Source organism: Homalodisca vitripennis, chromosome 5 (assembly GCF_021130785.1).
Source record: "Homalodisca vitripennis isolate AUS2020 chromosome 5, UT_GWSS_2.1, whole genome shotgun sequence".
NCBI lineage: Eukaryota > Metazoa > Arthropoda > Insecta > Hemiptera > Cicadellidae > Homalodisca > Homalodisca vitripennis.
Window position 1 is genome coordinate 115970001 of NC_060211.1, and position 27288 is coordinate 115997288.

At 33.1% G+C, this 27288-nt stretch overlaps 2 protein-coding genes across 3 annotated transcripts in view; one reads left to right on the forward strand and one right to left on the reverse strand.

Annotated features, from left to right (window-relative positions):
* LOC124362771 (eukaryotic translation initiation factor 5A) overlaps positions 1 to 7796 on the reverse strand; it is a 17261-nt gene extending 9465 nt beyond the window's left edge. Inside the window, exon 1 of one of the 2 annotated variants that reach the window (XM_046817541.1) lies at positions 7660 to 7796. The gene's annotated coding sequence lies outside the window, so the exon portion shown is untranslated. Of the gene's footprint in view, positions 1 to 6959; positions 7137 to 7659 lie in introns of those variants that run through there. The other variant, XM_046817542.1, reaches the window with a different exon arrangement.
* Positions 7797 to 25894: 18098 nt separating this feature from the next.
* The window catches only part of LOC124362772 (F-actin-capping protein subunit beta), a 28499-nt gene continuing 27105 nt past the window's right edge, over positions 25895 to 27288 (forward strand). The window contains exon 1 of the mRNA XM_046817543.1: positions 25895 to 26067. Within this exon, the coding sequence (XP_046673499.1) occupies positions 26065 to 26067 (3 nt within the window). The 5' untranslated portion in view covers positions 25895 to 26064. The remainder of the gene's footprint in view (positions 26068 to 27288) is intronic.

Consider the following 27288-nt stretch of genomic DNA (forward strand, 5'->3'; position numbering starts at 1 on the left):
ATTTTCGACGCATTAACTATGTCGTAATATGATCTCTCACAGCAAGTATATTTTTACTTTGTTTGAAGTAAAACATACGTAAATCTAGAGATAAAGATTCAAGGTTTCATATTATATCACAAAACGCTCTATAGTTAAGTTAAATCTTTCATTATAAAATTCTAAACTTGGATGTTCACATTTCCGATTGCCATTTGTTTGCGTAATTTCCGAACACGCTAAAATTACCGTATGTTTGTCAAAATTCCCTATCGTGAGTTTACGTTCTACACGATCGTAAGTGTCGTCATTGAAAACAGTGTATTCTTGGCTTTCAGAAACATCTTTTCAATAGCCAGTAGGAAAATAAATGTTTATAAAATAAGCGTTTGAAAAGCTCGTGTTTTGTAAAATCCCAAAATGCCTAATGCGTCGAAAATAGCTTCATTAAATTTTGTTATTTTTGTTACTTTATCGTTGTCTGGAAATAGTGAAATCATATCAAAACAAAGAAGAAGAATTGCTCTAAGCAACAGTATAATAGACAACGAAGACTATGAAATAGTATTTTATGTTTGTTCTGTTGCGCAATCACCGACTCAGCCAGTAGAGAAGAACAACGCATCGCATGGTTGCCATGTTGATTTCTTTGTTGTTATTACGCCATTGCCAGTATTAGTGTATTGCTTGCTATTTATTTGGATATTTTAGACTTTTCGTTATTTAGTGTCTATAAAAAAAAGTTTGTTTATTGTTTTTTTTTTAATTAGTGAAGTGAAAAATGTAGAGGTTAGGTTAAGTTTTAGCGAATAGGTTGGATTTTTGTGAAACTGAAAATAAGCCTATGTTCACGTAGGTCCAGTGTTTTATTATTTTGTAGACAATTTAATTTTAATTAAATTTTGATTTAAATTTATGCAAAGTATTTATTATAGAAGTAAAAAAGTTTTTTTTAACTTTTTCTGAAGGTATAGCGTTTTATTTCTTTGACCATCGCTTGTTTTATTTTTTTAACAAAAAAAAAATAATAGAGATAAAAATACATTGTTGTACATTTTTGTAAACTTCAATAAACGTACTATCTTTATAAATAATATTTGGCTGAAAAGAAAATTGTTAGCTAAAAAAGTTAAACATTTATTTCACAATTTTGACTTTTGTAAAAATAAAAAAAAAGTTTGTTGCCTTATAAAATATTTTATACAATGTAAACTTCTATAAATATCATATTTTTCTCTTCTATATATATTTATCTTTTAGAAAAAAATATTTGTTCATCCAATAGATTCCAAAATGTCACAGTGGTATACATAATAGTGCTATACAAACTTTTTTTAGATTTTGTAGTTTTTATAGATATATTATTCAAAAGTACCAATAAACTTCTTTTACCTAATTATTTTTTTGTAATTTGTAATTGAGGTATATAAGCAAACTTTTGTATATTTTAGAATTATTCTAAAAACTTTCATATTACCTGAGAGGGTGCTATACATTTTGGGAAAAATTTATTCTTTACTAATATTTTTACGTTAATCTGTAAAAAAATAAAAATACATTAAATGATTCAATCTTTAATATTTTTTTGGAAAACTTCATTTATTTCCAAAGACATTGATGTTTTTAAAATGTTTGTATCTTAAAAAATAGATGAGCAGTGATTAAAATACAAAACCCTTACAAAATCACCAAAAAGTGCCTGCCATTTTGGGAAAAATGATAGCCAGTTCCAGGGTTAAATAAAAATGGCTTACCATATCAAGTCCAAAATTATTAGGCAAAATTTACTGATGTTTAAAGTAGAGTAACAAAAACAGAGTTGACAGCATTACTACAGACTGGTCAAATGTTCAAGGTATGGTAACAAAAACATTTGGAATGGTGCTTAAGAGCAATTTACAGCAGTACATAGGAGTTTGTGTGTTTAAATCTTGACATCAAAATGTCCACAATATTCTTATCTGAACTCAAGGTCATGTTAATTTAAATTTGATAATCTTTTACAGTAACCTATTCCAAGGGCACAATTAAGTCAAAATGACCACAACACTTAACATTATTTATTCTGCACTTTAGGTCACTGCAACTAAGATAATTATATTAAACTTACTGTAAATGATTTATCTTTTACAGAACCGACCTCAAGGGCAATCTGATTCTTAATCTTTTTTGGGAAAGAGCATAACTCTTGAATATGGTAAAAAAATACATATATGATCTAAGCGATGGCAGGCTGTGTGTGATGACCTTAAAAACAACTACAATAAGCTCACAAGTAAGCACCAAGAAGGCCTACATTGTCATAGGTTGAACATTGCAATTAAGTTACCATATCACAACCAAATTGGAAACCTTGGGTGCTTGATGTCTAGGAATACCTCATTAATACATTAGGTTATGTTTCAGATATTGTAAATGTTAAAGATTACTTTACAACTAAACTTGTCATTTTAAGGAAAAGTCAGAAATATTTTTATATTAAAAGTCAATCCTAGTTAATATAATTTGAGCGAAAACATACATTTTAAGGATAAAATATAAAAAATCTTAAGTGAGGTTCAAGTTTTGGTAGCAAGAGTTGAAGAAGCAATTGAAAATAAAATAAACTTTGGAACTAATTTATTGTAATCAAAAGGTTAACTATCGGTTATGCAGGTTGTTATTTATAAAAAAATGTTGATCCTAGTATCAGTCTTGTAAACTTGGTTAAGAAGTTGGAAAATCTATTAGAACGAATTTTAAATTAAAATTCACAAAAAGAACGAAAAAAGTTAAAAGTTCAATAGATGTCCAATATAGATGTTCAAAACAAGTTGACAGATTAGACGTGTTCACCTGAGAAAAATAGATTGTTACATAATAATTTTTCCAAACCTATAGAAAATAAGACAAAGCAATTAAAGACGTGTAATGCCCTAATTGTCAGAGAATTGATTTTTTTAAATAATATTAAAACATAATAATCAAATTAATGTCAGGACAGTGGCATTATAGAACTGGTTATGTCTTTCTGTAATGAACCTCTGTAGTCTATTGTTATTGAAATGAAAAAGTAAAACGTTAGTATGAGCAGATTGGCGCATTTTATTTAATGTAACAACTACTTAAGTCTGACAACAGTACAACAGTCTCATCCATTTAGAATTTGGTAAAGACCAAATCAGAATAAATTAATATTAGGTTTTATTACATTTCCAGGTTTCTTTTTATATTATATTTCTTTATACCAGTGCACTTTTCTCATGCAAGGGAATTCCTCCCCATCCAATAAGTGATCCACCTTGAAAAAAGACTGAAGGTTGGAGTACAGATAGGGTGAATATCTAGTTTGCCATTGCCTGATTCTCCAATTTCAATGAACTCTAGAAAATTCATTTCTGCCAATTTTACGTCTCCTTGTCAATTGCAGTACTCTTACTGGGTATCTGGAATGCAGTCTAGCATCACTCAATCAGTTGTCAAGAGTTGCGAACAGTTTCTGCAGAAATCAGGATAATATCAGGATAAATCAGTAACATAGCTCTGGTTACTTTGTATTGCAGATGCTGCCAATTCAACAATTTCTGAGTGCTTGAAGCCATATGAAACTACCCTTGTTTAACTTTGTAGCTCTACACATTGCTTGGCCATTCTAGTGTAATTCTTGGCCATAGGTGTTAGATTACTGAGTGGGCTACATGAAAACAACGGTCAATTAGACATATTCCAAGGCCTTCTTCCCAATATCATAACTGCCCAGTACTTGTCAGTATCAGAAATACAGCGTTTGACTTTGGGAGATCCGTTTTCATCACAAAATTGAGAATTGGATGAAGAACATGACCAATTAACAGTGTTGTACCAACAGGCTACATATGTTTCAAAATCTAGTATATAGTGATATCTTCTTTACTGGTAACCGCTTAACTGCCACGCCCATATTATCATGATGCCAAACAGCTGCTTCACTACGACGTCAACTAAGAAACTAGTATTTATTTAAACCACTACAAATCAACAGTAGTACTGCTTATTTGCTACTACACTCACCTAGGGTCAACTAAAACTCCTAGGGTAAACTAAAACTATCACAAAGGCTCAAGGTGAAGTTTTGTTAGCTCTGTGTGCGGCAAATAAATCTTGCAATATTGGATGACAGCATCGTTAAAAACTCAGCACTTGCATGGTTAAAATGATTGCCAAACAGACTAGTTGCAATAAAAATAAACAATAGATTTCTATAACTCATCCACATTCTACCATTATACCATAAAAAAAGTAATATTTGTGTCTAAACTCAGTTAAGAAGTGATATGACAATAAAAGGTCCCTCATTTTTGGCTATGCGTATTTTAGCATTTTAATTACTGATCCGTCTCAACATCTATTGCAACAAACATCATTAGATGTTACAAAAAAAACAACATTTCATTCATTTGTTTTTCAAATGTACCGTAAATTAAACAGACCAGTAGTGACCATAGCCACATCATAGCAGGTACAGATGGTTGTATCAGTGATATAGCACCATTGCCTCAAATGTCATTGGACTATAGTGCGGAATACTCCAGCAGAATAAAATAATAATTTTAATCGATATATTGCAATACATTAAATTTTGAAATAAAGTGATGCAATACAAGGTTTCTTGGTCTCTGCCACTGGTAAACAGTTTTTTAACCCAATCCATTGGTCCTTACTGCTAACACGATAAAATTCTGATAGAAAAATTTCCAATGTACTGCACCACACATTGGAAATGTTCTTTCACTGTAACTGAAACACTATGAAGCAATTAGTTCAGCATTTTCTATGTAAGGATGCTTTATAGGAATTATCTACAGAAATCTTTTCGGGTTTTACTTTTGTGATATTTACCTTTTATATATATATATATATATATATATATATATATATATATTTATATATATATATTTAACCCTCATTTGTAGAGGCAATTTACAAGCTCAAGTATGCTGGGGTTCGTAGTTTTATTTAAAACATTGTAAAAATTAAGTTACAGAGCTTTCAGCTTTTAAAAATATATAAGTACACATATTTATACTCCTAAAGCCTGTGCAGATTGCAAAGGAAATTTTTAATCTGTATTTTCTCACCCAAATCATTCAATGTGATCTGATCATGGGGAATTATTGATTACAAATTTTCTGATAAATAATAAAGTTTTGGTCTGCACTACCCCACATTGTTGGCAGAAAATGAAAATATTCCTGGAGATAGTATCTAAAAATCAAGCTCAAATGTAAAAATGTAGATTAAACCTTTTTTGGGAAAAAAAGTAATTTCTTGTGCATTTCTTTAAACTTTGTTATACTTTTTATATATTGTCCACTAAGTCATTTTCACTATCTGTGTTTGAGTCATCATCACGCAATCTAAGCCAATTATCTATTTGTGTGTTGTATATTTCCATGGTAAAATTAGAATGAAAATCATAAAATGCTCCAGGACGGGTGATATGCAACAACTAAGCCCAGTAGCTGCCTGCAATGAGTGCCTAATGAACTAACCAAGGTGCAAACCCTCATGAAAGACGATCAAGGAAGTGCTGACATCTAGCAAAAAGAATGCCTGAATTACTTGCATGACACACGGTTTAAATAGAAATACTTTTTGCACAAATATTATAACAAACAGAATAGAACAAGAACAATATATAATGCTTCATAGTATTACATCGCAATCACTATGAATATATTATGTCAAAATATTTCTAATGGTTTATTATCATTAATAATTAAACATATTTAGCCATTTGATATAATGTAGAAGTAACTTTAATTTTATATATTACGTAATATAAAATATAATTACAAAACTCATCATTTTACTTAATTCTTAATAATTAAAAGAGATTTTATTTACTGTGTATTAAATTGAATACATCTGTTTAAACAATAAAAGTGGGTTTACTGGACCTGGAGGAAACCTCAGTGTACACCCTCTCACGTTAAAGAATCCGTGCACCTTCTGGCGTTCATCAATAATGTCATTCTATAAAATAAACACAGCTGGCAATTACAAATTTATGAATATCTATAGGTTAAATGTTTCAAGTTTGGGTAATTTAGCTAGGATATTGGTAATTGATTCGATTCACATGGTGGCCACTTATGATACTACAGTCTCAGTATTTTATAAATATTAATTCTGTAATGTAGCATTTATTAATTTATTGGTAACGTGCAACCTAGTTAATATATAATATCAATCGTTACATTTTATTTTTGTACTTAACATCAAAAAAAGACTAGGCATAATTATAGTTCATAAAACAAAATTAGTATAAATATATATATATATATATATATATATATATATATATATATATATATATATATACCCTACTAAAAACAATTAATAACAAAAATCAGTTCAAAACTGACTGACTGACCCTACATTTGATTTTAAAATTATTTTTAATATTTTGTACATTTAATTATTCTTTTAGATATCAAAAGATTGTTATATCCCTGTTAAGCAAGTAATATTAGTCTCGATACAAATAGGGACACTATTGATTTTTCTACAAGCAGACAATGAGCTATCATATGCCGAAAGTACACATGTAAGAAAGTAGGTAATTACGTAGTAAAGGGTATTATTTTGAAATAGTTATAGGGTAGTTACTAAAATTTAATCATGAGAACATAACAACAGGATGAGTGTTTTTTTTTTAGCAAGTCTGGGTGCTAGTTTTAGTAGTTCTAAATAAAAAATACAACTACTACATCCAATTCAAGGGCAACAGGCGACGATAAACAAATACAACATAAAATAAAACTTGTAGATGTAGGCTAGAACAAAGAAATAATGTTCTCCATTAAGTTATAATTTTATATACATAAAACCATGCTTAAGATGAGCACCTGCTAACACTATGCTAAATAGTTTTTTGCATAAGGAAGAGTAGAATGAGATAGCCTAGTTATGCTAAAAAATGCTTCCGCTCTCTTAACATAGGCCTAGTCTACACTCACCAACTTAGGCCAGCATTACACAAACACTATGAAACAAATCTTGGATTTCACACTAACAGTCTATTTAAAATTTGGTTCTTTACTTGTGGCTAGTAGCATTTTAATGTCAAACGAATAGGCTTTAAAGACCTGACAAAGCAACAAACCTGGGCCTAACCTTTATATTGATTTATTTACATCAAACACTAGATGACAAATAAGATCCTGTTAAGTTTAGACTTGGTAAGGGAAATGTAACATAAATGTTTCGTTATTTTTAAATTTGTTAGGAATGTTTAACTAAACATAAAAGTGATCATTCAATCTGCTCAGAAACGTGGGCCTTTGGACCTGCACGAGGGACCTTGAGGATCACTCTTCCTCTACAAAAGAGAACAACTGAAGACGCACATTTTAGCAATTCTTAATTAAACTAAAACCACGACAATGACTGATTAAGTAAAATTAATCTAAAACGCACTAAATATTAATAAATATAACAATTATTCAGAAACAACATGGCGGGAAAGGATCGTCAATGTCAATAAACCCAGCCCAGCCGGTGAGGCAAATTTAGCTGAAATAAATATATTTTACAAAGATGAAATAATTATTACACATGTAAACCCTATGAAATAAATGTAACATTCTGTTTTAAGAAAACACAAAATCTAACTAAGATTAAGAATAGTTAAAAATTAAGTAAATGTTCAGAACTCACATGTGCAGTAAAAGGTAGAGAACTAGGAAATTTCAGAGAGGCGCAGGCGCACAGTGACCACGTTTTCCTTCCTGAACAAAATGGCTACAATGGAATTGCCCTTAGAGGGGTACGATATATTCCAATAGGATTTCGTTCCAATTCAAAAAAAACCTACCGGAACAAAACATGATAAATTGGCCAGTAAAAATTAGAATTGGTTTCACTATAAAATATGAACACAAAAAAATTAAAAATGAACGGAATCTGAACATAAATGACAGCTAAAACAAAGACTGATATTAAATATGGTATATATTGTACACTAAAATATGAATTTTCATCCGTTATCTTATTATAGCAAATATCGGTAGTCCATACACTCATCTAACTTTTTGGATTCATTTCTCTTTTCTTCCTCTTATGCGTTTTTATTATTATTTAGCTACTCTTCGCTCTCTTATGTTTTTTTAGTTTTGAGATTCTTTCTTCAGCCTTCGTTTTCCCCAAACAATCCTTTTCATTTCTTTGATCTAACAACGAATCCTGATGGCCCATCCTGATAGCTTTAGGCAAGGCGCTCTGAAAAACAGATACTTATTGATCAATACTGTTTACTTTTAAACAGAGTTAAACTGCTTTTGCGAAATTCCAGGCTGAGATATACTAGAGGTTTGTTGGAGAATAGGAAACATTCGTCAAGCGACTTACGGTGTAAGATTAAATGCCTTGATGTATGAAAAGGCCTAGGTTCGATATTTACTAGATTACTTTGGTTCTTCATAAAAAATGTTTCATATGCATCGAGGAATTTATTATTTTGGATTTATTTTATTTTAATAATTTAGCATTTGATAGTGTCCAGTTTGAATTGTATGTTTTGCCATGGTCGATCTTTCTTCTTGTTGGTATTTTAAACAATGCTCTATGTTCTTTGGCCCTCTTTTTTAACTTTCTTTTTGTTTGGCCAATGTATATGCCTTCAAAATTCACTGTTACTTTATTTCATCTAACTAGATAACAAATTTATTTTTTACATATACGTATATATACTGTCCCGTGATATTATCTCTTTCCTTGTATTTTTTAATGACATATGTATTTATTTATTTATTTTTTTTTTTTTGACAATTTTTTTATTTACAATCTGTTCAGCAGACATTATTAGAACAATAAGTAAATTAGATAAAATAATAAATTAACAACGAGTTAGACTCTATCCAGTGATAGAGCTAACACAAATAAACAAGAAAGTTTGAAATTAGGGACCTAAGAGGTAAGTCCCAGGATTGAGTGTCTCTTCAAGACGTGTAACATGAACGCACTATTATCCAACAGGTTCATCGCAAGATAGTTCGGATGAGAATACAGCTTGTCTTGGTACTACTTCTGCTGTAGCGAGTTATTTCCTCTTTCACTGTGGGAATACTTTTGGTGTCTTGATGTAATTAATTGATTAGTTATATACCACGGAGCTTCCAGGATGTTCCGAAGGACTTTAGACTGAAAACGTTTGGAGAATTTCGATGTTGGAGTTACTGGCTGTACCCCAAAGCTTTATACCATAAGTCCAAACAGGTTTTCAAAATCACCTTGTATACTAACAACTTATTTCTTAATGATAATTTCGACCTCTTTGTTTAAAAGCCGAGGATATTTTTTTAAATTTTTGAGTTTAAAAAATAATCTTTTGTGCCAGATATGAGAACGCCAAGTTAGCCTTCGGTCTAGATGCATACCCAGATATTTCACTTCTTCAGATTGGGTGGAGGAGGACATTATTAAGAGAGACAGGTGGGCAGTTAGCAGGCCTTGTTTTGAAAGTTACATGAGTGGACTTGGTTTTCATTAACCTTCACCCTCCATCTCACAAGCAACTCCGACAAAGTCATCCCAGCTCAGATTGTAGACGTTGGGATGGCATTCCCTGGGACTATCATGAAGAGGCTAGTATAGCGGTATCATCAGCAAAAGGTGGCCATGGTGAACATCGGTACTCGTACAGGTATGTCAGATGTGAAAGAGGGTGTAGAAGATGGGACCAATCAATACACTGCCTTTGTGGAACGCCCGCCTCAATTTTGTGGAGGTCGGAGTATTCGTCTTGAAATTTGACTCGAAAAAAACCTGTTTTGACAAATATGACTTGATGACATTAAAGAAAGAATGAGAACTACAGTAGTTTTAATTTAAAGAGGAGACCCTCATGCCAAACTTTATCAAAAGCCTGACTGATATCAATAGAAAAACAGCCGAGCAGTATCTTTTTGCCTTCCAGATCGTTCCTTCACTACATTGAACCACACGATGAATCTGCTCAATGGTAGAGTGCGTGCTTCTGTCGGAAACCAAACTGATGGTTGGGGATAAGAGGGATGTTGCCGCTGAATCAATTACACTGTGCTTGAAAGAGCTCGTTTTAAGAAGAAACGCTTCTCAAAGTGAAACTTTTGACGTGTGGCATCGGATGCAGAGGGAGCATAATGGTGTAGTTTGGGTCGAATTAGGGCGTGTACAGTCGTTGACAGCTCAAAGTTGTGGGAATGGATGGTCGAGTTGGGGGAGCTATCTCAGGGGAGATTGGAGAGCTGACCACCTCCTATGAGTCGAATGTAGAGGCTTCCGTAGAGACATTGTATATATAGCACGGTTATCCATGACAAGTGTGTGCGTGGATGGTGTGCAATAAGAAGTCTTCTTCACCTCTAATGTCACAGCGTCTCACATACTATATATGCGTTAGAAGAATAGACGTGTGGGGAATCCAAAAACGATCTAATAGCTTATTCCTCGGCACCGCACTTACTCTTTTATACCTATCCTTCCTGTAATACAAAGAGATAGAGAACTCATATTGGGATCACCCAGGCTATGCTATATGTGATCTACCACTTGTTTTCATTCAATTGTTTCACACATCGAACTCTATTATTTCAGTAACTTCAGAGGGAGTACAAGGAAGCTGGAACAGAAGTGATAGTTGGGATTATCTAGGTGATTCTAATACATTATTCCAATTTCCTGATTCGAGTGAGAGCTTGAGCTGAGTCACTGGGGCTTGAACACATCGCGTAAGTGCGTAGCGAATACTTTCAGCTTTCTCCTTGCTGTTCTTGGGCCCACACCACACCAAACTCTGGCAAGACGTGCGTAAATCGGAGGAATCGGCACTCTTGGACTAGTCATGTGTTTAGTAGTTTTTCCACATTGAATATTTTCGTGTGTCTTTCCTGTATGATTTAGACTTGCAGTAAAAACCTGAACAACCTATTCATTATTAGCGCACAGCGTTAGATAACAAACACGCTTTCAAAATCCCGCGCCGCTCTATTGTGAAGTTGTGCTTTTAACACATACTCGACAGTGATGTCTACACTCGTGGAATTTTGCTACAAATCCTACATACGGAAGTACCATTCGACTTCTACATTTGACTCCGACACAGTAAGCGCATGTATATCTACTTCTCTGACATGCTAAGGAGGGTAGATTCAGGCACCACTTCTTAGTGATGGTTCCATTTCGTTGTATGCGGCGTTGATGCCGAAAGCACAACAGTTCTGATAGCGGTTTACTGTCACTTCTGTTAAAAACCAATTCAACAGCTTCATCTATATTTCACCAGTTCTTCAATGAAACGTGTGCGTACAGGTAAATGCAATGAATTCATCAAGAAGAGATCGACACATACATATCAAACATAGAGTCACCTACCAGTTCAGTATATTTTAGAACAGTTGCTATATACCGCAGTGGACCCTCCTGTAGTAATGGCAGATGAACTTAAAGTTGGGGGGATCAATGGGGGGAGGGGTTGCCTGAGGAATCAAGGGGTGACTCTAGTCATCATCACACACACGTGGTGTGTACGAGAGGATTGGGTACTCCTTTAGTCACGAAGAAATCAAAGCAAAGTCAGGAATTTGAGTAGCTAAGGGATCAGTAGAGCCAATGACATAGATGTCCGGTGGGGGAAGGTCCCGTTAGATTGTATTGTGGTACATTTATAGGGGGTAGGGGGGGTTTGTAAGTCGTTGATAGTTGTTTAAGGATTGAATTACGGCCTCTGTGGTGGGTGGATTGACAGCCGAGAGCCCTCATGGTGTTTTGTTTCGCATTAATTTTTGGTCACCTCCCGGCTTGTGGAAGTTAAGGTCTAGGAAAACCCAAGGTATTGAAAGAAATAATCGCTGTGGGGAGATTGCTGGTATGAAACGATTTTTTATTATTAATTGGTTTGTTGTTGTACGAGGGTAGGGAGGGGTATGACACCAGAAGAATACCGTGAGTGGGACCTGATCAGTTGATCAAGTGTCACAAACAATGGAAGAGCTTGAATATAATGGTGATTGGAACTTATAAGCAGTATTTGCATGGTTGGATTGTGTTTTATACTATTTTTAACTAATACCGCACTACCACCATGACATATTATCTGGATGATTACATGTGATACAGAGAGTAAAAAGTGAATTTTGAAATGTGTCATATCTGTGAAGTGAGTTTCGGATGATAAGCATAATATCAACTTTATGAGACCAAGAAATATTTTTAACCTTCTTGAGTATGGTTACTCAAGCCAAAAGTGCTATTCTATAAAAAATTAGTTCATTTTAGCTTCGAATGACGGAAGACAATAGGTTTCATTTAAAGTACCTATCTGTTCAGGCCCTGTTGTATCATTATTTTTTTCAAAATTTCTGCAGAAAAAGACGTTAAGTGATTTTTACATATACGTATATATACTGTCCCGTGATATTATCTCCTTGTATTTTTAATGACATATGTATTTATTTAGTACAAAATTGTATTCAGTTATGTGGGTCTGATGATGTATTCCTTGAGCACGAAAGGCCTCACAAATATAAAAAAGTATATTATTGGAGTTTTTTGTTTTTAAATGTATATATATTTTGTAATGGTTTACAATTAATTCTAAAATTAATTACAACCGCGTTATTAAAATTTAAATAACTGAAGAAAAATTACTAAACATTTAACTATAAATCTGCATTTACATTTCAAATAAATACATGGAAGAAAGTATAAATGTGTTTTATAATAACATAATATAAAACTAAAAATATACTATATATTAATAAAAATTAATAATTATGTTCGGCCGTATTGCCTTAAACATTTAGATGTGCCCGTTGACCTATAATAGTTTGAACATATTCTCTTATTCATCTATAGTGGAATGTACTATTTCACGAAGTAAACAGTAACAATAAATATTAAATAGCTTATGGACCATTTCTTCCTGTCGGTAAATGAGTCATGGGAGTTTTAAAATAATTTTGAAAGTGTTGATAAAGCGTTCACCGAATTTTAAGATCGTTTCCCATATTTAAATAGCAAACCAAACTGTACTTTCTGTAAAAGTCGAACACAATAATAGTAAGCACTACAAAATAACACTATGAAATTGTAATGATATGTGCCACATCATAACATACTTTCTCTGTCACACTTTATACTAAGACTAAATAGCAGCTAGCAAAACAACACATGATTACACAAGAAACACTCTCCACATTGTGATTTTAAGAAAGCAGTACTGGCGACCGTTCGTCCTTGAACACTACTTTAGGACTGTTGCGATAGCTCGGACACACCTGTGCTAAACCATCCTAGAGTTCAGAATGAGCCATTCAAGTGAGGCGATAGAGCGACGCGGTGGTAGGCAGGTGTGATTTTGCTTTTACCGGAACATATCAAACTACTCTTGACAAATCACTTGTACTTCCACATTTCAATTACTGTAACTCCTTAATCAATGATATGACCGTGCCATGACCGTAGTACTTAGTGAGAAGTAGCAAAGGACTCGAAACCATTGCATACGTTATGTTTACGTTGTGAGACGGGAGCGGCACATCACGCAGTACCGGTACTATATTCAGTTAAATATTCTAAAATTAAAAGATCTATTAAAATTCTAAAATTAGTTCATGCAATATTACAATGTGGTTTTCCAAGATATGTTTCTTAATATTTTAAATCCATGTCTGGAGGTGTAAGATGCACTCGCTTAGGCTCATACATTTTGAGAAGGCCTTGGCACAGAACTGTAGTGTTTAATAGGCCATTCCATGCAATAGCTTGTAGGTTTTAGAATGCCCTTCGAAAAACAATTACTTCCATCGATAGCCGTTTTTGGTTTGGGCGAAAAAAAATATATGTATCTTAAGCGGTTAGTCGAGGTAGGTCCGGTCTGAGATGTGAGCGTGAATGTGAGAGTGTGCGGAAATTAAAGTTAGGATTTATTATGAATAATTAGTTATAATAACTATTTTAGTTTTATGTGCATATTAAATTAATATATGATTTTATTTAATATGTTTTTAAGATTTACAGAAGTAGTTAAATAATGTGGAAATTAAAGTTAGGAGTTATTAGGAATAATCTTAGAACTAGTTTAGTTTTATAAGCATAATATTAAAAGTATCAATTTATTTAATATGTATTTAAGATTTACAAATGTTGTTAGTTCATTAATTTGCTAAATTTTTATTTATGTGTTGTAATATTCTATTAGTTTATGTTTTTATTGATATTTAAGTGTAATTCTTTCTTTAATTGTTATTCATTATGCAGTATTTAATTAAATGTCTTAGTTTCTTGTTGCCGCACATTAAGTGTAAGGACCATGTGGCCCTAACCTGCCCTGAGTAAATAAAGACGTTTTTACATTTTCTTATATCAATGTTTATTCATAGTGTCTCGTTATGACTATGGGCGAATATCACTGCTCGTCAGAAACAAGATATTACTAATTTTTGTTTATATTATATTTTTATAATATAATAATATAAATTTTACATCCTGTATAATATTCCTGAATATTAATTTACATTCCAAAAATTTTATAATTGAATACATAAAGTATTAAACTAATAAAAAGATACCCATATTAGATTGTAAATGACATTCCGAAAACTTATGTTTAAATCCATCAAATCAAAATAAAATGTAATGGATATGATATGCAGATTAAGATTTCAGGAGTCATTTCTGCAACAGTTTCAGATTTCAGATGCTGCACGTAAGAGGAAGTTGAACTGGATCTAAACTCAACATTTGAATTTAATTGGACTTTCCCACCATTGCTGCATTATGTGTAGAAGACTTGGTTGCTCCACCGTGTCAGTCAACATTTAAGTGCATTTAATTGTGCATCTGATTAGAAAATGAGAATGCCCCTTCACCCTGATTGCACTGTATTTTGCAAGAAATTACCCTCTCCTCCTCCCACCAGATAGACTTGGGTATACGATTACCAGATTCCAGTAATGGTAACTCGTACACACCCTTCAGATAATCCTAAATACGCCGATAACCAGCACTGTTGCACTCAGGCAGTTCATTTAGGATAACAATTTTCCCACAAGCCCTCTTAGAAGAAATTCACCTCCACAACAGATGTAGAAAGCTTACATTTGTTCGCCAAAAAAGATCTACAGAAAACAGCTGTTCTCTAAAGAACAAGAAGACTTCAGGACTCAACGGAGTCCTTACAGAGGCGCTGAAAGTACGATGCCGTCTAAATCTCATGTACAACACCTGGTTGAAGGCTGTAAGTTTTTCACCTTACACTTAAAAAGGCAAAGCTAGTTTTGCTGAGCAAGGCGCCTCTTGGTGAGCAGGTTTCGTACTGCAGGTCGTTGTACATGTTTATAATATTTTGGGAATTCATTGAAAAGCTGCTCAAATCACATCTTCACAATGCCATTCGTATCACCGGGGGCTTCTCGGAATACCAAGTTTCCTTTTATGAGGGTTCATCTACGTTTCCAAGGACATCGCAGAGGTTGTAAAGATGATGGGTCAGAAATGGCAAGTTACACAGCAAACGCATTTAATACGCAAAGTAGAGCAGCTTGCTGGAAACGCTCTTAAAAGAGATGCCGGATGACAATTAGTTTGTAAACGTATTTTCGTTACTAGGGAAAAGGCATAATAAACTATGGAATAACAGATACTAAGGCCGAACTAAACTACATTAATCATAAATATACGTTTTGAACACTTTTCCTTGATCGTGACAAGAAGGTAAACTCAAAATTGGTGTCGATAATATAATTCACTCGAACTAGCAGTGCTCATAAACAAGCCTTATGCAAAGCCTAAGAAATTGCGTGCAAAGCCGCGGGTAACTGCTAGTTTTATAATATAAATAAATACATTTCAAACAATAACATCGATTAATATATCCTACTTCTTATGAGGTCAGTTGCCTTGTTCATGAATCGAAGTAAATAGTTCTTAATCGTTTCTCTAGGATCGGCTTTTCTTCTTTCTTAAAGTATGATTAAGCGCCAAGACCACTAATTTTGTTAGCTAGATAACCGAATTAAGCAAAGTCGAGCGTGGTTGCTGCTTGGATGGATGACCGTTAAGCAATCATTTTCTTGCAAGCTCTCCGCTTGTCCTGCCATTGATGGTGATTCGCAAGTTACCTCCCCAAGCCGCCGGTCCCCAGGTTAAGTGTTACATAGGACTTTTTAGCCCTAACTTCGCCTTGTGAAAAATACATTCATTAACTGATTCTTTTTACTTTTATTCCTGAAAACTACGTGTTATTCTAACTGTCGAACTGAAGAAATTGAGTTCTAAGCTATCGTGTTATTCTAATCCATTGGGTTGTGTTTGGAATGACACTCAAAACGGGCTAAATTTGTTGTAAAATTGTAAACAAATATCAATAAATAATTGATATTTGTTTACCTTGGAATAGTAATTCTATTTTGCGTTTCTTTATAAAACTCAATATAAATTTCAAATATGTTTTCGTGATTCCGCAGTAAATCATGCAATCGGTAGAAATATTGCTAACGGGCGATGCGACTTGCTGTCTTGGGGTTCTGGCCCCGTCCCATCGTCTACCCTTAATTGGAACCTGTCCAGGAGCAACAAAACACATTAGGTTCCCGGGAAGAGATTTTTTTAATAGTCATGACTTTCTACAGTGATGCTGGGAGAAAGTTCGTTATTCATACGGCTACTTGCAATGTTCCTGAAGGAGACTAATGTGGTTTGAAATCGGTTGTGTAGGAACAAGACAGAAAGAAAGTAATAAAATTTTTCATTTCTTCCCAGAGTTCAAGGAGGCATTTCAAACTGAAAGGAGGGAAACAGAATATAATAGATTAGGGAAACATACGAGCAACTCTGTTTTATCAAATAAAAACTATACATCTGTATTTTATTTTAGATTTAATTTACAATAGCAGTGTTGCACTGTGCCACGCTATAGGAATTAGGAATCTTGAAAATTCCTTGCTTTGAACCAAGTTCTACTCCTTCAGGGACAACTAATGTAGCTCAACTTTGTAGTTCTACTTGTCAAAATAAGGATATAGACCAATTAAAAGTCAGGCTGGTCGATTTAGATAACTCTTTTGTAACAAGTCAGTCTGGCTAAACTTTGAAAGTAAATCAGAAAACTACAGGTAAACCGCTTACAAAAAGACATTGGGCGATTTAAGTTCACGCAGGGTAGGGTAAATAACCATCCGCCGCTGTGATGTCACCCTCTCCCAGTGTCCACACCACTGCTCTGCACCCTATCCCTGACCCGGCCACTGCCACTTAAGCTCTCTTAATACATCCCTGTTCAGCATGTAATTCTATGTTCGGAAATTCTAAGATTTAATTCACTGAGAAGATAATGTCCACCGCAGACGACAGTATCGAAGAGATTAATATTCTTACAATCAATAAGTGTATCCAAAGTATATACATTGCTGGAAATACCATATTATATTAGTGTTGAATCACGGAATCAAGGACTTATAACCCCATCTATTTTATTATGGGGAGACAAGAAATGACGCTGGTTGTTGAGAGTACATTTCTTGAGATTGTTTTTTATATAAATCTAATAGCTTGTTTCTTTTCTCGATTGAGAAGCAGGCGGTTGTCTTTAAACCACTGAAGTAGAAAATTTGTTTCCCCATATTATTAATTTTACTTCTAAGGCTGCTTGGGTTTTACCTGACATATGAGTATAAAGAAGCATTATTTACAAACAAACAAATCCTCGCAAATGTGATGCTATTATGTAACTCGTTAATGAATTGAAGGAAAACCATGGGTCGTAGGGCCGAGTCCTGAGGAACTCCCCTCAATCCTTCAGACTCTGAAGAACTCGCCAATCTTAGACAACCCACAGTGTCATGAAAGGGAACTTGGACATATTGGGATCTATCTCTGAGATAAGAAGCAATCCATAAACACGTGATCCCTCAAACTAATATGGTTTAGTTAGAGTTGAAGGTTATAATCGACCTCTTAAAATGTTTTAAATCAAAATATAACCCTGTAGAACGTTTACGAGAGTCAAGGGCACAGACGATGGATGACATAAACCAATTGATGGTCTTCACTGTAGATCCCCTCTTAATAAAACCTAAACTAGAATGATTTGGTAATTTTAAAGGTACGCATTTGGCCAATTCTTCCATTACATTTGATAAGGTTGGTATAAACAAAATCTGTCAAAAACTTCCATATTCAACATTGGTTCCTCTTTTGCATAGATTACATTTTTCAAAGACGAAGGGAATTGACCGAGATAGAAAGATGTATTAATCATATAAGCCAGAGGACTAGATGCCAGATCACCTTATTTCTTTCAGTAGCTTTGAAGAAATTGCACCTGAGCCAGCAGAGGTTTTCATTTTAAGGGCAAATCTGTTTAAGGGGGTGTTTTCTACGCCAATGGCACTTCAATTGAGCACTCTGAAAATTGTTATGGATAACATTCCGAACCCACTTAAAACTATTTATTGACCTAACCGAAAATCAAACCCGTGACCTATCGGTTAGACACACAGCTATAACGTTGACTAACTTCTGTCTCAGAGGCAATAAGAATACAGAATCAGTGCACAATTCAGTGCAACATTCATTCCGTTGCCGCTTAGAGTTTAAGTATGAGGCTGTATAATCTGTATTTCCTCCCTTCGCTGTAAAAAAGTTAAACATGTTTTCAATAATATAGAGGTCTTTTACGATCTCTACATCAATATTTTGTAAACTGGTGTTATTGGTTTTGGCCTAGGATTTTTCTTATATTTATAACTTTCCAGATGGGTTTCGTTATATTTAACGAATTGATTATTTATTTGTTACGAACTCTGATTTGGCCGTACTCAGTTGTAATAGTTTTTTTATACTCTAAACGAAGGTGAAGACAAGTTTTTTTTTTTTTTTGTATAAAGTTTCTGCAAATCACATTTGAATTGAAAAATAGTTGTGCTTAACGGAGCTTCATTATTCTGTCTTAATTATTTTGTCTTTCATGTAATAAAAGGAACTTGCATCTCAAAGTAATATCTCAACATGTTTAAAAAATATCAAACTTTTATTTAAAGTTAGTTTTATCAATAATTTCTTTCCCAATATTTCCTAAGATAATGCCTGAAGGTTTGTATTTGAGACAGTATATGGGTTTTTTGTTTATCGAAAGTTTACAGTGGTTTTGGAATCTATACCTCGTATTTTGATTATAGCCTCTTGTCCGTGATAGCAATCAGCTACAGTTTTAATGGTGAAACGACTAGATTGAAAACAGAATTAAAGGTTTAAAAGTTAGCTACCAACATGGACTGTTACGGATTTGTGTCGATCTTCATTTTTTATATTTCTTTCAAGAGTTCAGCATACCGAGAGATCTTTATGCATACGGTTTCGGGATCTTTGTTGCTCTTTCTGGTGAGGATGGGGTCTTGAAGTTCATTATTGTATTAAAGTGTCTTAGGTCAAGTAGTGTACCTTAAGTTCAGCCGGTAGTCTGAACAATCCACCTGCATTTATTGAACTATCTATTATCTCTCGATTATTACTTATTACGATTATGAAACTCGTAGTTATAAGTTTATGACTATAAGAAACTAGCAGCAACTTTTGTTGTTAAATTAATTTACTCTTGCTTGATTTAGAATCTTATTTTAAAGACGATAGTAAGAAGGTTCAATAGTCATTTCTGTAATGTACACTTAATGTAATATAATTTAATTTACTCATAATAGAGAGTAAAATATAATTTATAGTCTAAAATCAGTTTAAGTGTTTATGGCAATGTTGAGATGGAAAAGCATAAAGGCATTATTTAAACACAACTTCGTGTTGGTGGCACTCCTGATTTTAAGGCTGCCAGTGGTGCCAGCCAACCAGCCTGCCTGCTTGCTAATGTCCGAAGTCACATTCGTACGTGAACTTTGGTGCATAAAGGTGTTCTTCATCTGTGGTTGTCAAGTTCCTTCGTTAAGTGTATTTGAATTCCTTTCAACCTGTTGTATTGGGTAACTAATAGTATGTAAATCTCTTCCATCTCTGTTTTATTCCTAACATTACAATTTAATTTACATTTCAGTTACAATTTCACAATAGCCAATAATCACTAACCTATACATACACGATCTTTACACAAACCTGTCCCGGCCCGGACCCCGACATGTCGGAAGGTCCTGGCCATGGTAACCCTCGAGGAGGAGGAAACTCAAAAAGCGGTTCAATATTATTATTATAGACCATGATTATTTAAATAAAACTGCTAAAGATAATAATGAAGGTAAAAGAAAAAGAGACAATGACCCATGTAGCCCCACTGACCAGATAGAAAATACTCCAGAATTAAAAAAAATATTTACCAAAAGGTATTACAAGTATGACAATCAGGGACCCTATGAAATCATCATTCAAGACAAAGATAAACGTAAGTTAAACCCTTTCTCTGTTGGTAAGATAATTAAAAACATTGCTCAGACATTCATCATATTGAACGTTCTGGCAAAAATTTGTCTGTTAAATGCAAAAACTATGAAGCAGCCAATAATTTGGTTGACTCACAATATTTAACACAATATAATGTCTTCGTACCCTCTATTAGAATTTACTCTGTAGGAGTAATATATGTTGAAAAAGAAATTTCTGATGAAAGAAATCTTAAACGAAACGGAAAGTGAGAGTAAAATCTTATTTGCCAATAGAATTAAAAGACGAGTAAATAATGACCTAGTTCCAACTTCTTTTGTAAAAGTCACTTTTGACTCAGACATACTACCACAGTATGTTAAACTTAATTATGTACGTATGAAGGTAGACACATTCAGAATACCTGTATAAAACAATGTTTTCGTTGTTTTGCTTATGGACATGTTGCAAGCACACCATGTACCAATAATAGAATATGTAGAAACTGCGGGGAGGACTTTCATTCAGAGGAATGCCAGGCCCCCTTAAAATGTATTCACTGCCTAGGTACTCATAGTAGTAAACTCTAAATTTTGTCCTGAATTTACTCGTCAAAGAAATATTAAGGATAGAATGAGCTCAATGAGGGAAGACTACCACACAGCTAGTCAATACTTCCCTATAACATATAAAAAAATTAAAAATCATGTTATAAGGCCTAGCTCTTACGCTGCTGCTACTAAAATACACAAATATCAGGTAAATTATCCTGAACTACCAGCACATAAATTAAATTACCACCCAGTAGTCACACACAACATGTTTTTCTCCCCTAACTGAAGAGTATATATCGGAACAACACAGCCAATGCAGTGAGAGTAACTTTAACCTTAAAAAACCTAGATCTACAGTTGGGCTAAGTAGGAATGCTTCCCATAGACTAAGTCACAGTAATAATCATATAAGACCACTAGCATAAATACAAACCGTAATAATTCCAGTAAACTTACTGTAACTGGCAAACAGAACTCACTTACGATTAACCAAAATACACAAAAACCTGAGTCTACATCAAAAACAAGATAGGGAACATTTACGTTCCCTAATTAACAAAAAAATAGATGACATAAAATTCAAATTACTATCTACACCTATTACTTTTAATAATAAAAAACAAATAGAAGATTTCTTAGCTCCTTTTAAGGTTACGGACAGTAATCCCAAGACTAGGGGCAATGGGCCCACTGACAGGACACTAAAACAGAACCAAAATAAAAGGTACTGGCAATACTTCAGCAGTAACAACTTCAAAACATGTTAAATGAATTGAAAATAATTCAGTGGAATGCAAGATCACTAAAACCCAAGTGGTCAGAATTTATATATAATATTACTAAAAATAAAATTCAAATAGGTTTAATCCAAGAAACTTGGTTAACAGAATATGATAACATCAAAGATAACAATTATAATATAGAAAAAGTTGATAGGATTGATGGATATGGAGGTGTAAGCTATGATAATACACAAATCAGTAACTTACACAAAAACACTAAGTTACAACGACAATGTAACACAATTAATTGTATTGAAATAAACAATTATAATAAACCTGTTCATATATACAATATATATTGTAAACCTAAAAATAAAATAAAGAGAAGATTTTGGGAACAATATATGTTTAATAAAGACCATGGATACTCAATTTTCTGCGGGGATCCTAAATGCTCACCATCCTTACTGGGGAGCCAGATCACCCAATCCAAGAGGGAGTGATATTTTTACGGAATATAACAAATCCCTTCTAATTTTACTTAATGATTACAGACACACTACAATACCTACTCTAGATCAAAACACTTCTACCTTAGATTTATCATTTGTGTCACCCAATATGCACACTCAAAGCTAGAAAATTGGGAGATAATGCAAGATACTATGGGTAGTGACCATTTTCCTATAGTTATAAGTTTTAACATGACTAACTTAACATGTAAATATAACCTAGATTGGAAAAAAAAATATTTGTCATAACAAATTTAATTTTAAGAAAGCAAATTGGCTTGTTTTTTTCTAAGACAGTAGAAAATAAAGTTAATGAATTACAACTTTCAACATCCTTTAATAAAATGGATGAGCTATATAATATAATTACAGAGGCCTGTGAGACATCCATACCTAAAATTAAAATGCCAATAAACAATAGTAGAGGGTTTTCTCCTAAACCCTGGTGGACAGATAATTGTTCCAGGGCTATTGCTCAAAGGAGACTGGCATTTACAAGATTTAGAAAACAAATGACGGCAAGTAAACTACCGTACATTTCAGATAGCTCAGTTAAAAAGCCAGAGAGGAAATTCAGTTGGCCAAAAGATTGAGTTGGGAAAAACGTGTCAGGATATAGGGGAGAAAAGGACAAGCTCATTTGCCTGGAAAATTGTAGGCAAGTTAAAAGGTAACAAATGTCATAACAGTAATGACACTTTTATAAATAACAATGAAAATTATGTGAAGGTTTTATGAAACACATAGTCCCAGACTATGTGCCCCATGTCAATGAATTGCAATATATTGACAGGAAATTGTACAGACCGTCTGATGATTCACTAGAAAAAGACTTTTCTTTTCAAGAATTACTGATAGCTATCAAAAATAAAAATAAAGACACTTCTCCAGGTCTTGACGGTATATCGTAACAGAATTATTAAAAACCTGCCAGAAAATGCCCTTAAAATGCTCCTGGCAATATTTAATGAAATATGGAATGGACATATAGACATACCCACAACATGGAAGCATTTCAGGATTATTGCTTTGCTTAAACCTAATAAAAAATAAGAACTCAGAAGAATCATACAGACCAATTTCGTTAATATCTTGTTTAGCTAAGCTTATGAATTCACTAATTAAAAATAGGTTAGAATGGTTTGGCCGAAAAACTCAATTTGGTCTCTGAGACTCAATATGGTTTCAGAAAAAATGAAGGGTTGTAGTGATTACCTATTACATTTTGTAACCGACACTCTAACAGCCTTATCATTTAACGAAACAACTGTTGCTGCAGCATTAGATATTTCTAGTGCATATGATAATGTTTTTATACCGGCATTGATAGATAGATTATCTAGCCTAGGTATTCCATCTAAGTTCTTAATATACTGCCACAACTGGCTGATAAATAGAAAATTAAGCTTTATTAATCCTAAGTATACTTTCACTAGGGTAGTTAACAGAGGCTTGCCACAGGGCTGTGTTCTCAGTCCCTTGTTATTCTCCCTTTATACATCACATATAAAATATGCTTTACCACCTCAAGTCAAATCTGTGCAATATGCAGATGATATACTGCTATATTCCGCACATAAAAATTATGACATGGTTCAAAATCATATGCAACTAGCTATTAATGGGCTGGTTGAATATTTCGAGATCCTACACATGGACTTCAATGCAAAAAATGTAATTATACTAGTTGTATCTAGAAAAAAAAATAATGACCCTAATCTACAGTACTTTATAAAAGATCAGTGTTTACCTGTAGTAGACACAATTAAAGTGTTAGGCATATACATCGACAATAAGCTAACTTTTAAGACTCATATCAATAGTATTTCTTCAACAATGCTGGAAAGACTTGAATATCCTTAAATCTGTCAGTTGCAGAACTCAGGGAGCTCACCCTGAATTTATATTACAGATTTATAAGAGTGTGATAAGAAGTAAGCTAGATTATGGATGTTTCCTCTACGGACATAGCACTAAAACTGAGTTGAATAAGATTGATAATTTACAAAATCAGGCACTGAGAATTGCCCTTGGGGCTTTTAAATCTTCCCCTATTGTAACATTACATGCAGAAGCATCTGTAATGCCTTTAAACTTAAGGCGACAGCTACTACCGATAGGGTAGTTTACAAAATAGTTTTCGCAAAATAATCACCCTGCTTATACAAGTTTAATGTATCTTAGCTCAATATATACTGACATGCAATATTGGGCAAACAAAAGGGTCCCTTTATTTCTACAATCTTTGAATAATATTAGTCAGATTAATATAAACATAATTACTGATGTAGTATTTAAGAATATTTGGGATTTTGATGAACCCCTCTTCTTAATAAATAGAAAGGTAAAACCTACCAGTAATGCATTTATACTAGACAACAAAATTATCAAGAACCAACAAAATGAAAATGTTACAAAACAAATAGTAGAGACAAACTAAAACATAACCTTCAAAGATTACATTCGTGTTTACACAGATGGATCCAAATCTGTAGAAGGGGTTGGCTCTGCCTTCTGGATACCACAACTTAATATCTCAGCCAAATATACTTTAAATAAGTACTCTTCAAGTTATACTGCGGAGTTAGTAGCAATTTTGAAAAGTATTCAACACTTAAGTAATCTAAATAACAACGATTTTATAATCTTAACTGATTCTCAAGCTGCAGTAATAGCCATAGAAAAAAGCATGGAGGGGTCGAATAATGATAATCAAAGTATTATTATAACAATAGTTTATGAAATATTAGTGACAAAGAAAAATATCATTATACAGTGGATACCGGGTCACATAGGTATCGCTGGAAAACGAAAAAGTGGACAGTTTAGCTAAGGAAGCAATAACAGATGGCATCAGACTAGTAGAATTTAACATACCATTTGACGATTTTTAAGGCGTATCAAAAAATACTATACCATGCTAAATTTAATGAATACTTTTTAGGTTTCAAATAAAGCAAAATGGTACAAACAAATTGTAGATTCAGTCCCAAAACAAAGTTGGGTTCAAAAATGTCAAGTTTAAAAGATGGGAGATAGTTAACCTACTTAGATTATAAGAGTTGGACATGCTAATACAAATAGTAGTCTTTTTACTATAGGTAAGTATTTTACTCCGTTATGCTTAAGATGTACTTTGGGTAATAACGAAACTTTTAGAGCATTATATTTTTCAGATGCCCGGCAAATGACCATGCTAGAAGCACAAATTTCAAATTAATTAGTAAACAATTTGGGTTAAATAATGTGAACTTATGTAGAGTATTACAAACCAATGATAGTCAAATTTTCAAAGAACTAAATAGTTTTCTAGTTGCAATTAAACGAAGGATATAACTAAACTGAATTATACACAACAGAAATCAACATACTACATACATGTAACCTTGGGAATAGGCACTTCAACCGAGGCCCTTCCTTTCGGGATAGGAATGCCTGATGGGCCCCTGGCGAGAAGCTCTCCTAACACCCCACCAGTCCCTATCTTCCCACCTATGTCTTAGATTCCCAAACTCCCATCTTTTGAGTGACTAACGAAACACTACAGTACACTACTGAAACATTCATGTATTACCACTAATATCTTCGATTATGTCTATTAGATATACATGTATATGGAATTGACTAATACTGCTGAATACCTTTATTAACATGACAACCACAGAATAAATAGTTATCGCACATCGAGGCTTCATGGATTCCCCAAAGCCTATTAGCCTTAACGCTAAACAAAAAGATAAAAAAAAAAAAAAAAAAAAAAAATGTCCGAAGTGTCTAGGTTGTGGGGTTATGATTGGTTACGTTCCGACATGATTTGGTTGTGTCAAATGTGTATTTAATAATTAAAAGAACTTTTCAAAGTAATTTTTATACTTGAACAAGTTTACTTTTAAGTTGAACAAATTTTCCTTTTACTGCATTTATTCACTGTTAATTATGGTGAGTATTTTTAGTGGTTTTATAGATTGATTATGTGGAACAAGGTATACAAGTTAAATTTGTATCAATATTATGCATTGCAGTGTACTTGAATAAGTAACTTCCATAGTAATTCTCCTGTTTAAGATCCCAATTACTAATATTTAATATAGTTCTCAATAATGTAAAATAAAGTAGTAGCCTGTATATAGAACACTGAATCAAAACAGCCTAGTCTTATATGAAGGATAGCATATATTATGCACTTGATAGTGTTCTGTAATTTTCCTTTTGTATAGTTAACAGTAAATATACTGAGGATGTCCTTTGGAGAAGGCATAATAACAGTCCAGTGTAACTCCAATAAGTACAAAAGAATGAGTTAGATTTTAGTAACTTTCTGGAGGTTATGTAGTGCCCTATAAACAAGAAGTATCAGCTCTAATCTTAATTTTTAGCTATTAGTTTACAAGACCACATCAGTACTAGAATTGGATTTAGTATGATAAGTGGACTCTGTTTTTATATTAATACTAACAAACACTATTGTTTAATTTCTTTCAACAATCGATATAATTAGGTGGTACTGATTAATGAACTTAAACAATTAACTTTAATCATCTGCCTACTAACTGTAAACACATTTTCATATTACATATATAATAGGCCTAAGATTTAAAAGTAACTTTGTTAAAAAAATTTAAATTAACTTTATAAAACTAAAAAAACTACATTAAAAGTTGATTAACTAAGATATATTATTAGTTTCAAGGCTATTGTTTTTTTATAGTCTATTATTTAAATTTAAATAAGATTTTGCATATTACGGCTACAGTGTAATAAGAGGCCACCACCACAATAGAATCATATTTATGATTATCTAAACTATAGAAACAAAAATGTTTACACGAATTACGTTATATAAAAACTATCTATGTTGCGTATCTATAAAATATAACAAACAAAGCAGTTTAACATTTAGTTACTTTTTACTGTTTTTAAGGAAATACTACGTATGGTTCTGTTGTGGTAGTGGCCTCTTATTATACTGCAGCCCATATTACATGTTCTGGTTGATTGTTTTATAATTATGGTTCATTATTATTCATGAGATTGTCATTTTATATAATATGTAATTTATTTATTTAATTTCAAACATATGACGGTACTTAAGTCTATATGCTAAGTGAGATCGGCGTGTTTAACCCTCCAACTGATGACCGACGGCACAGACGTTCATCA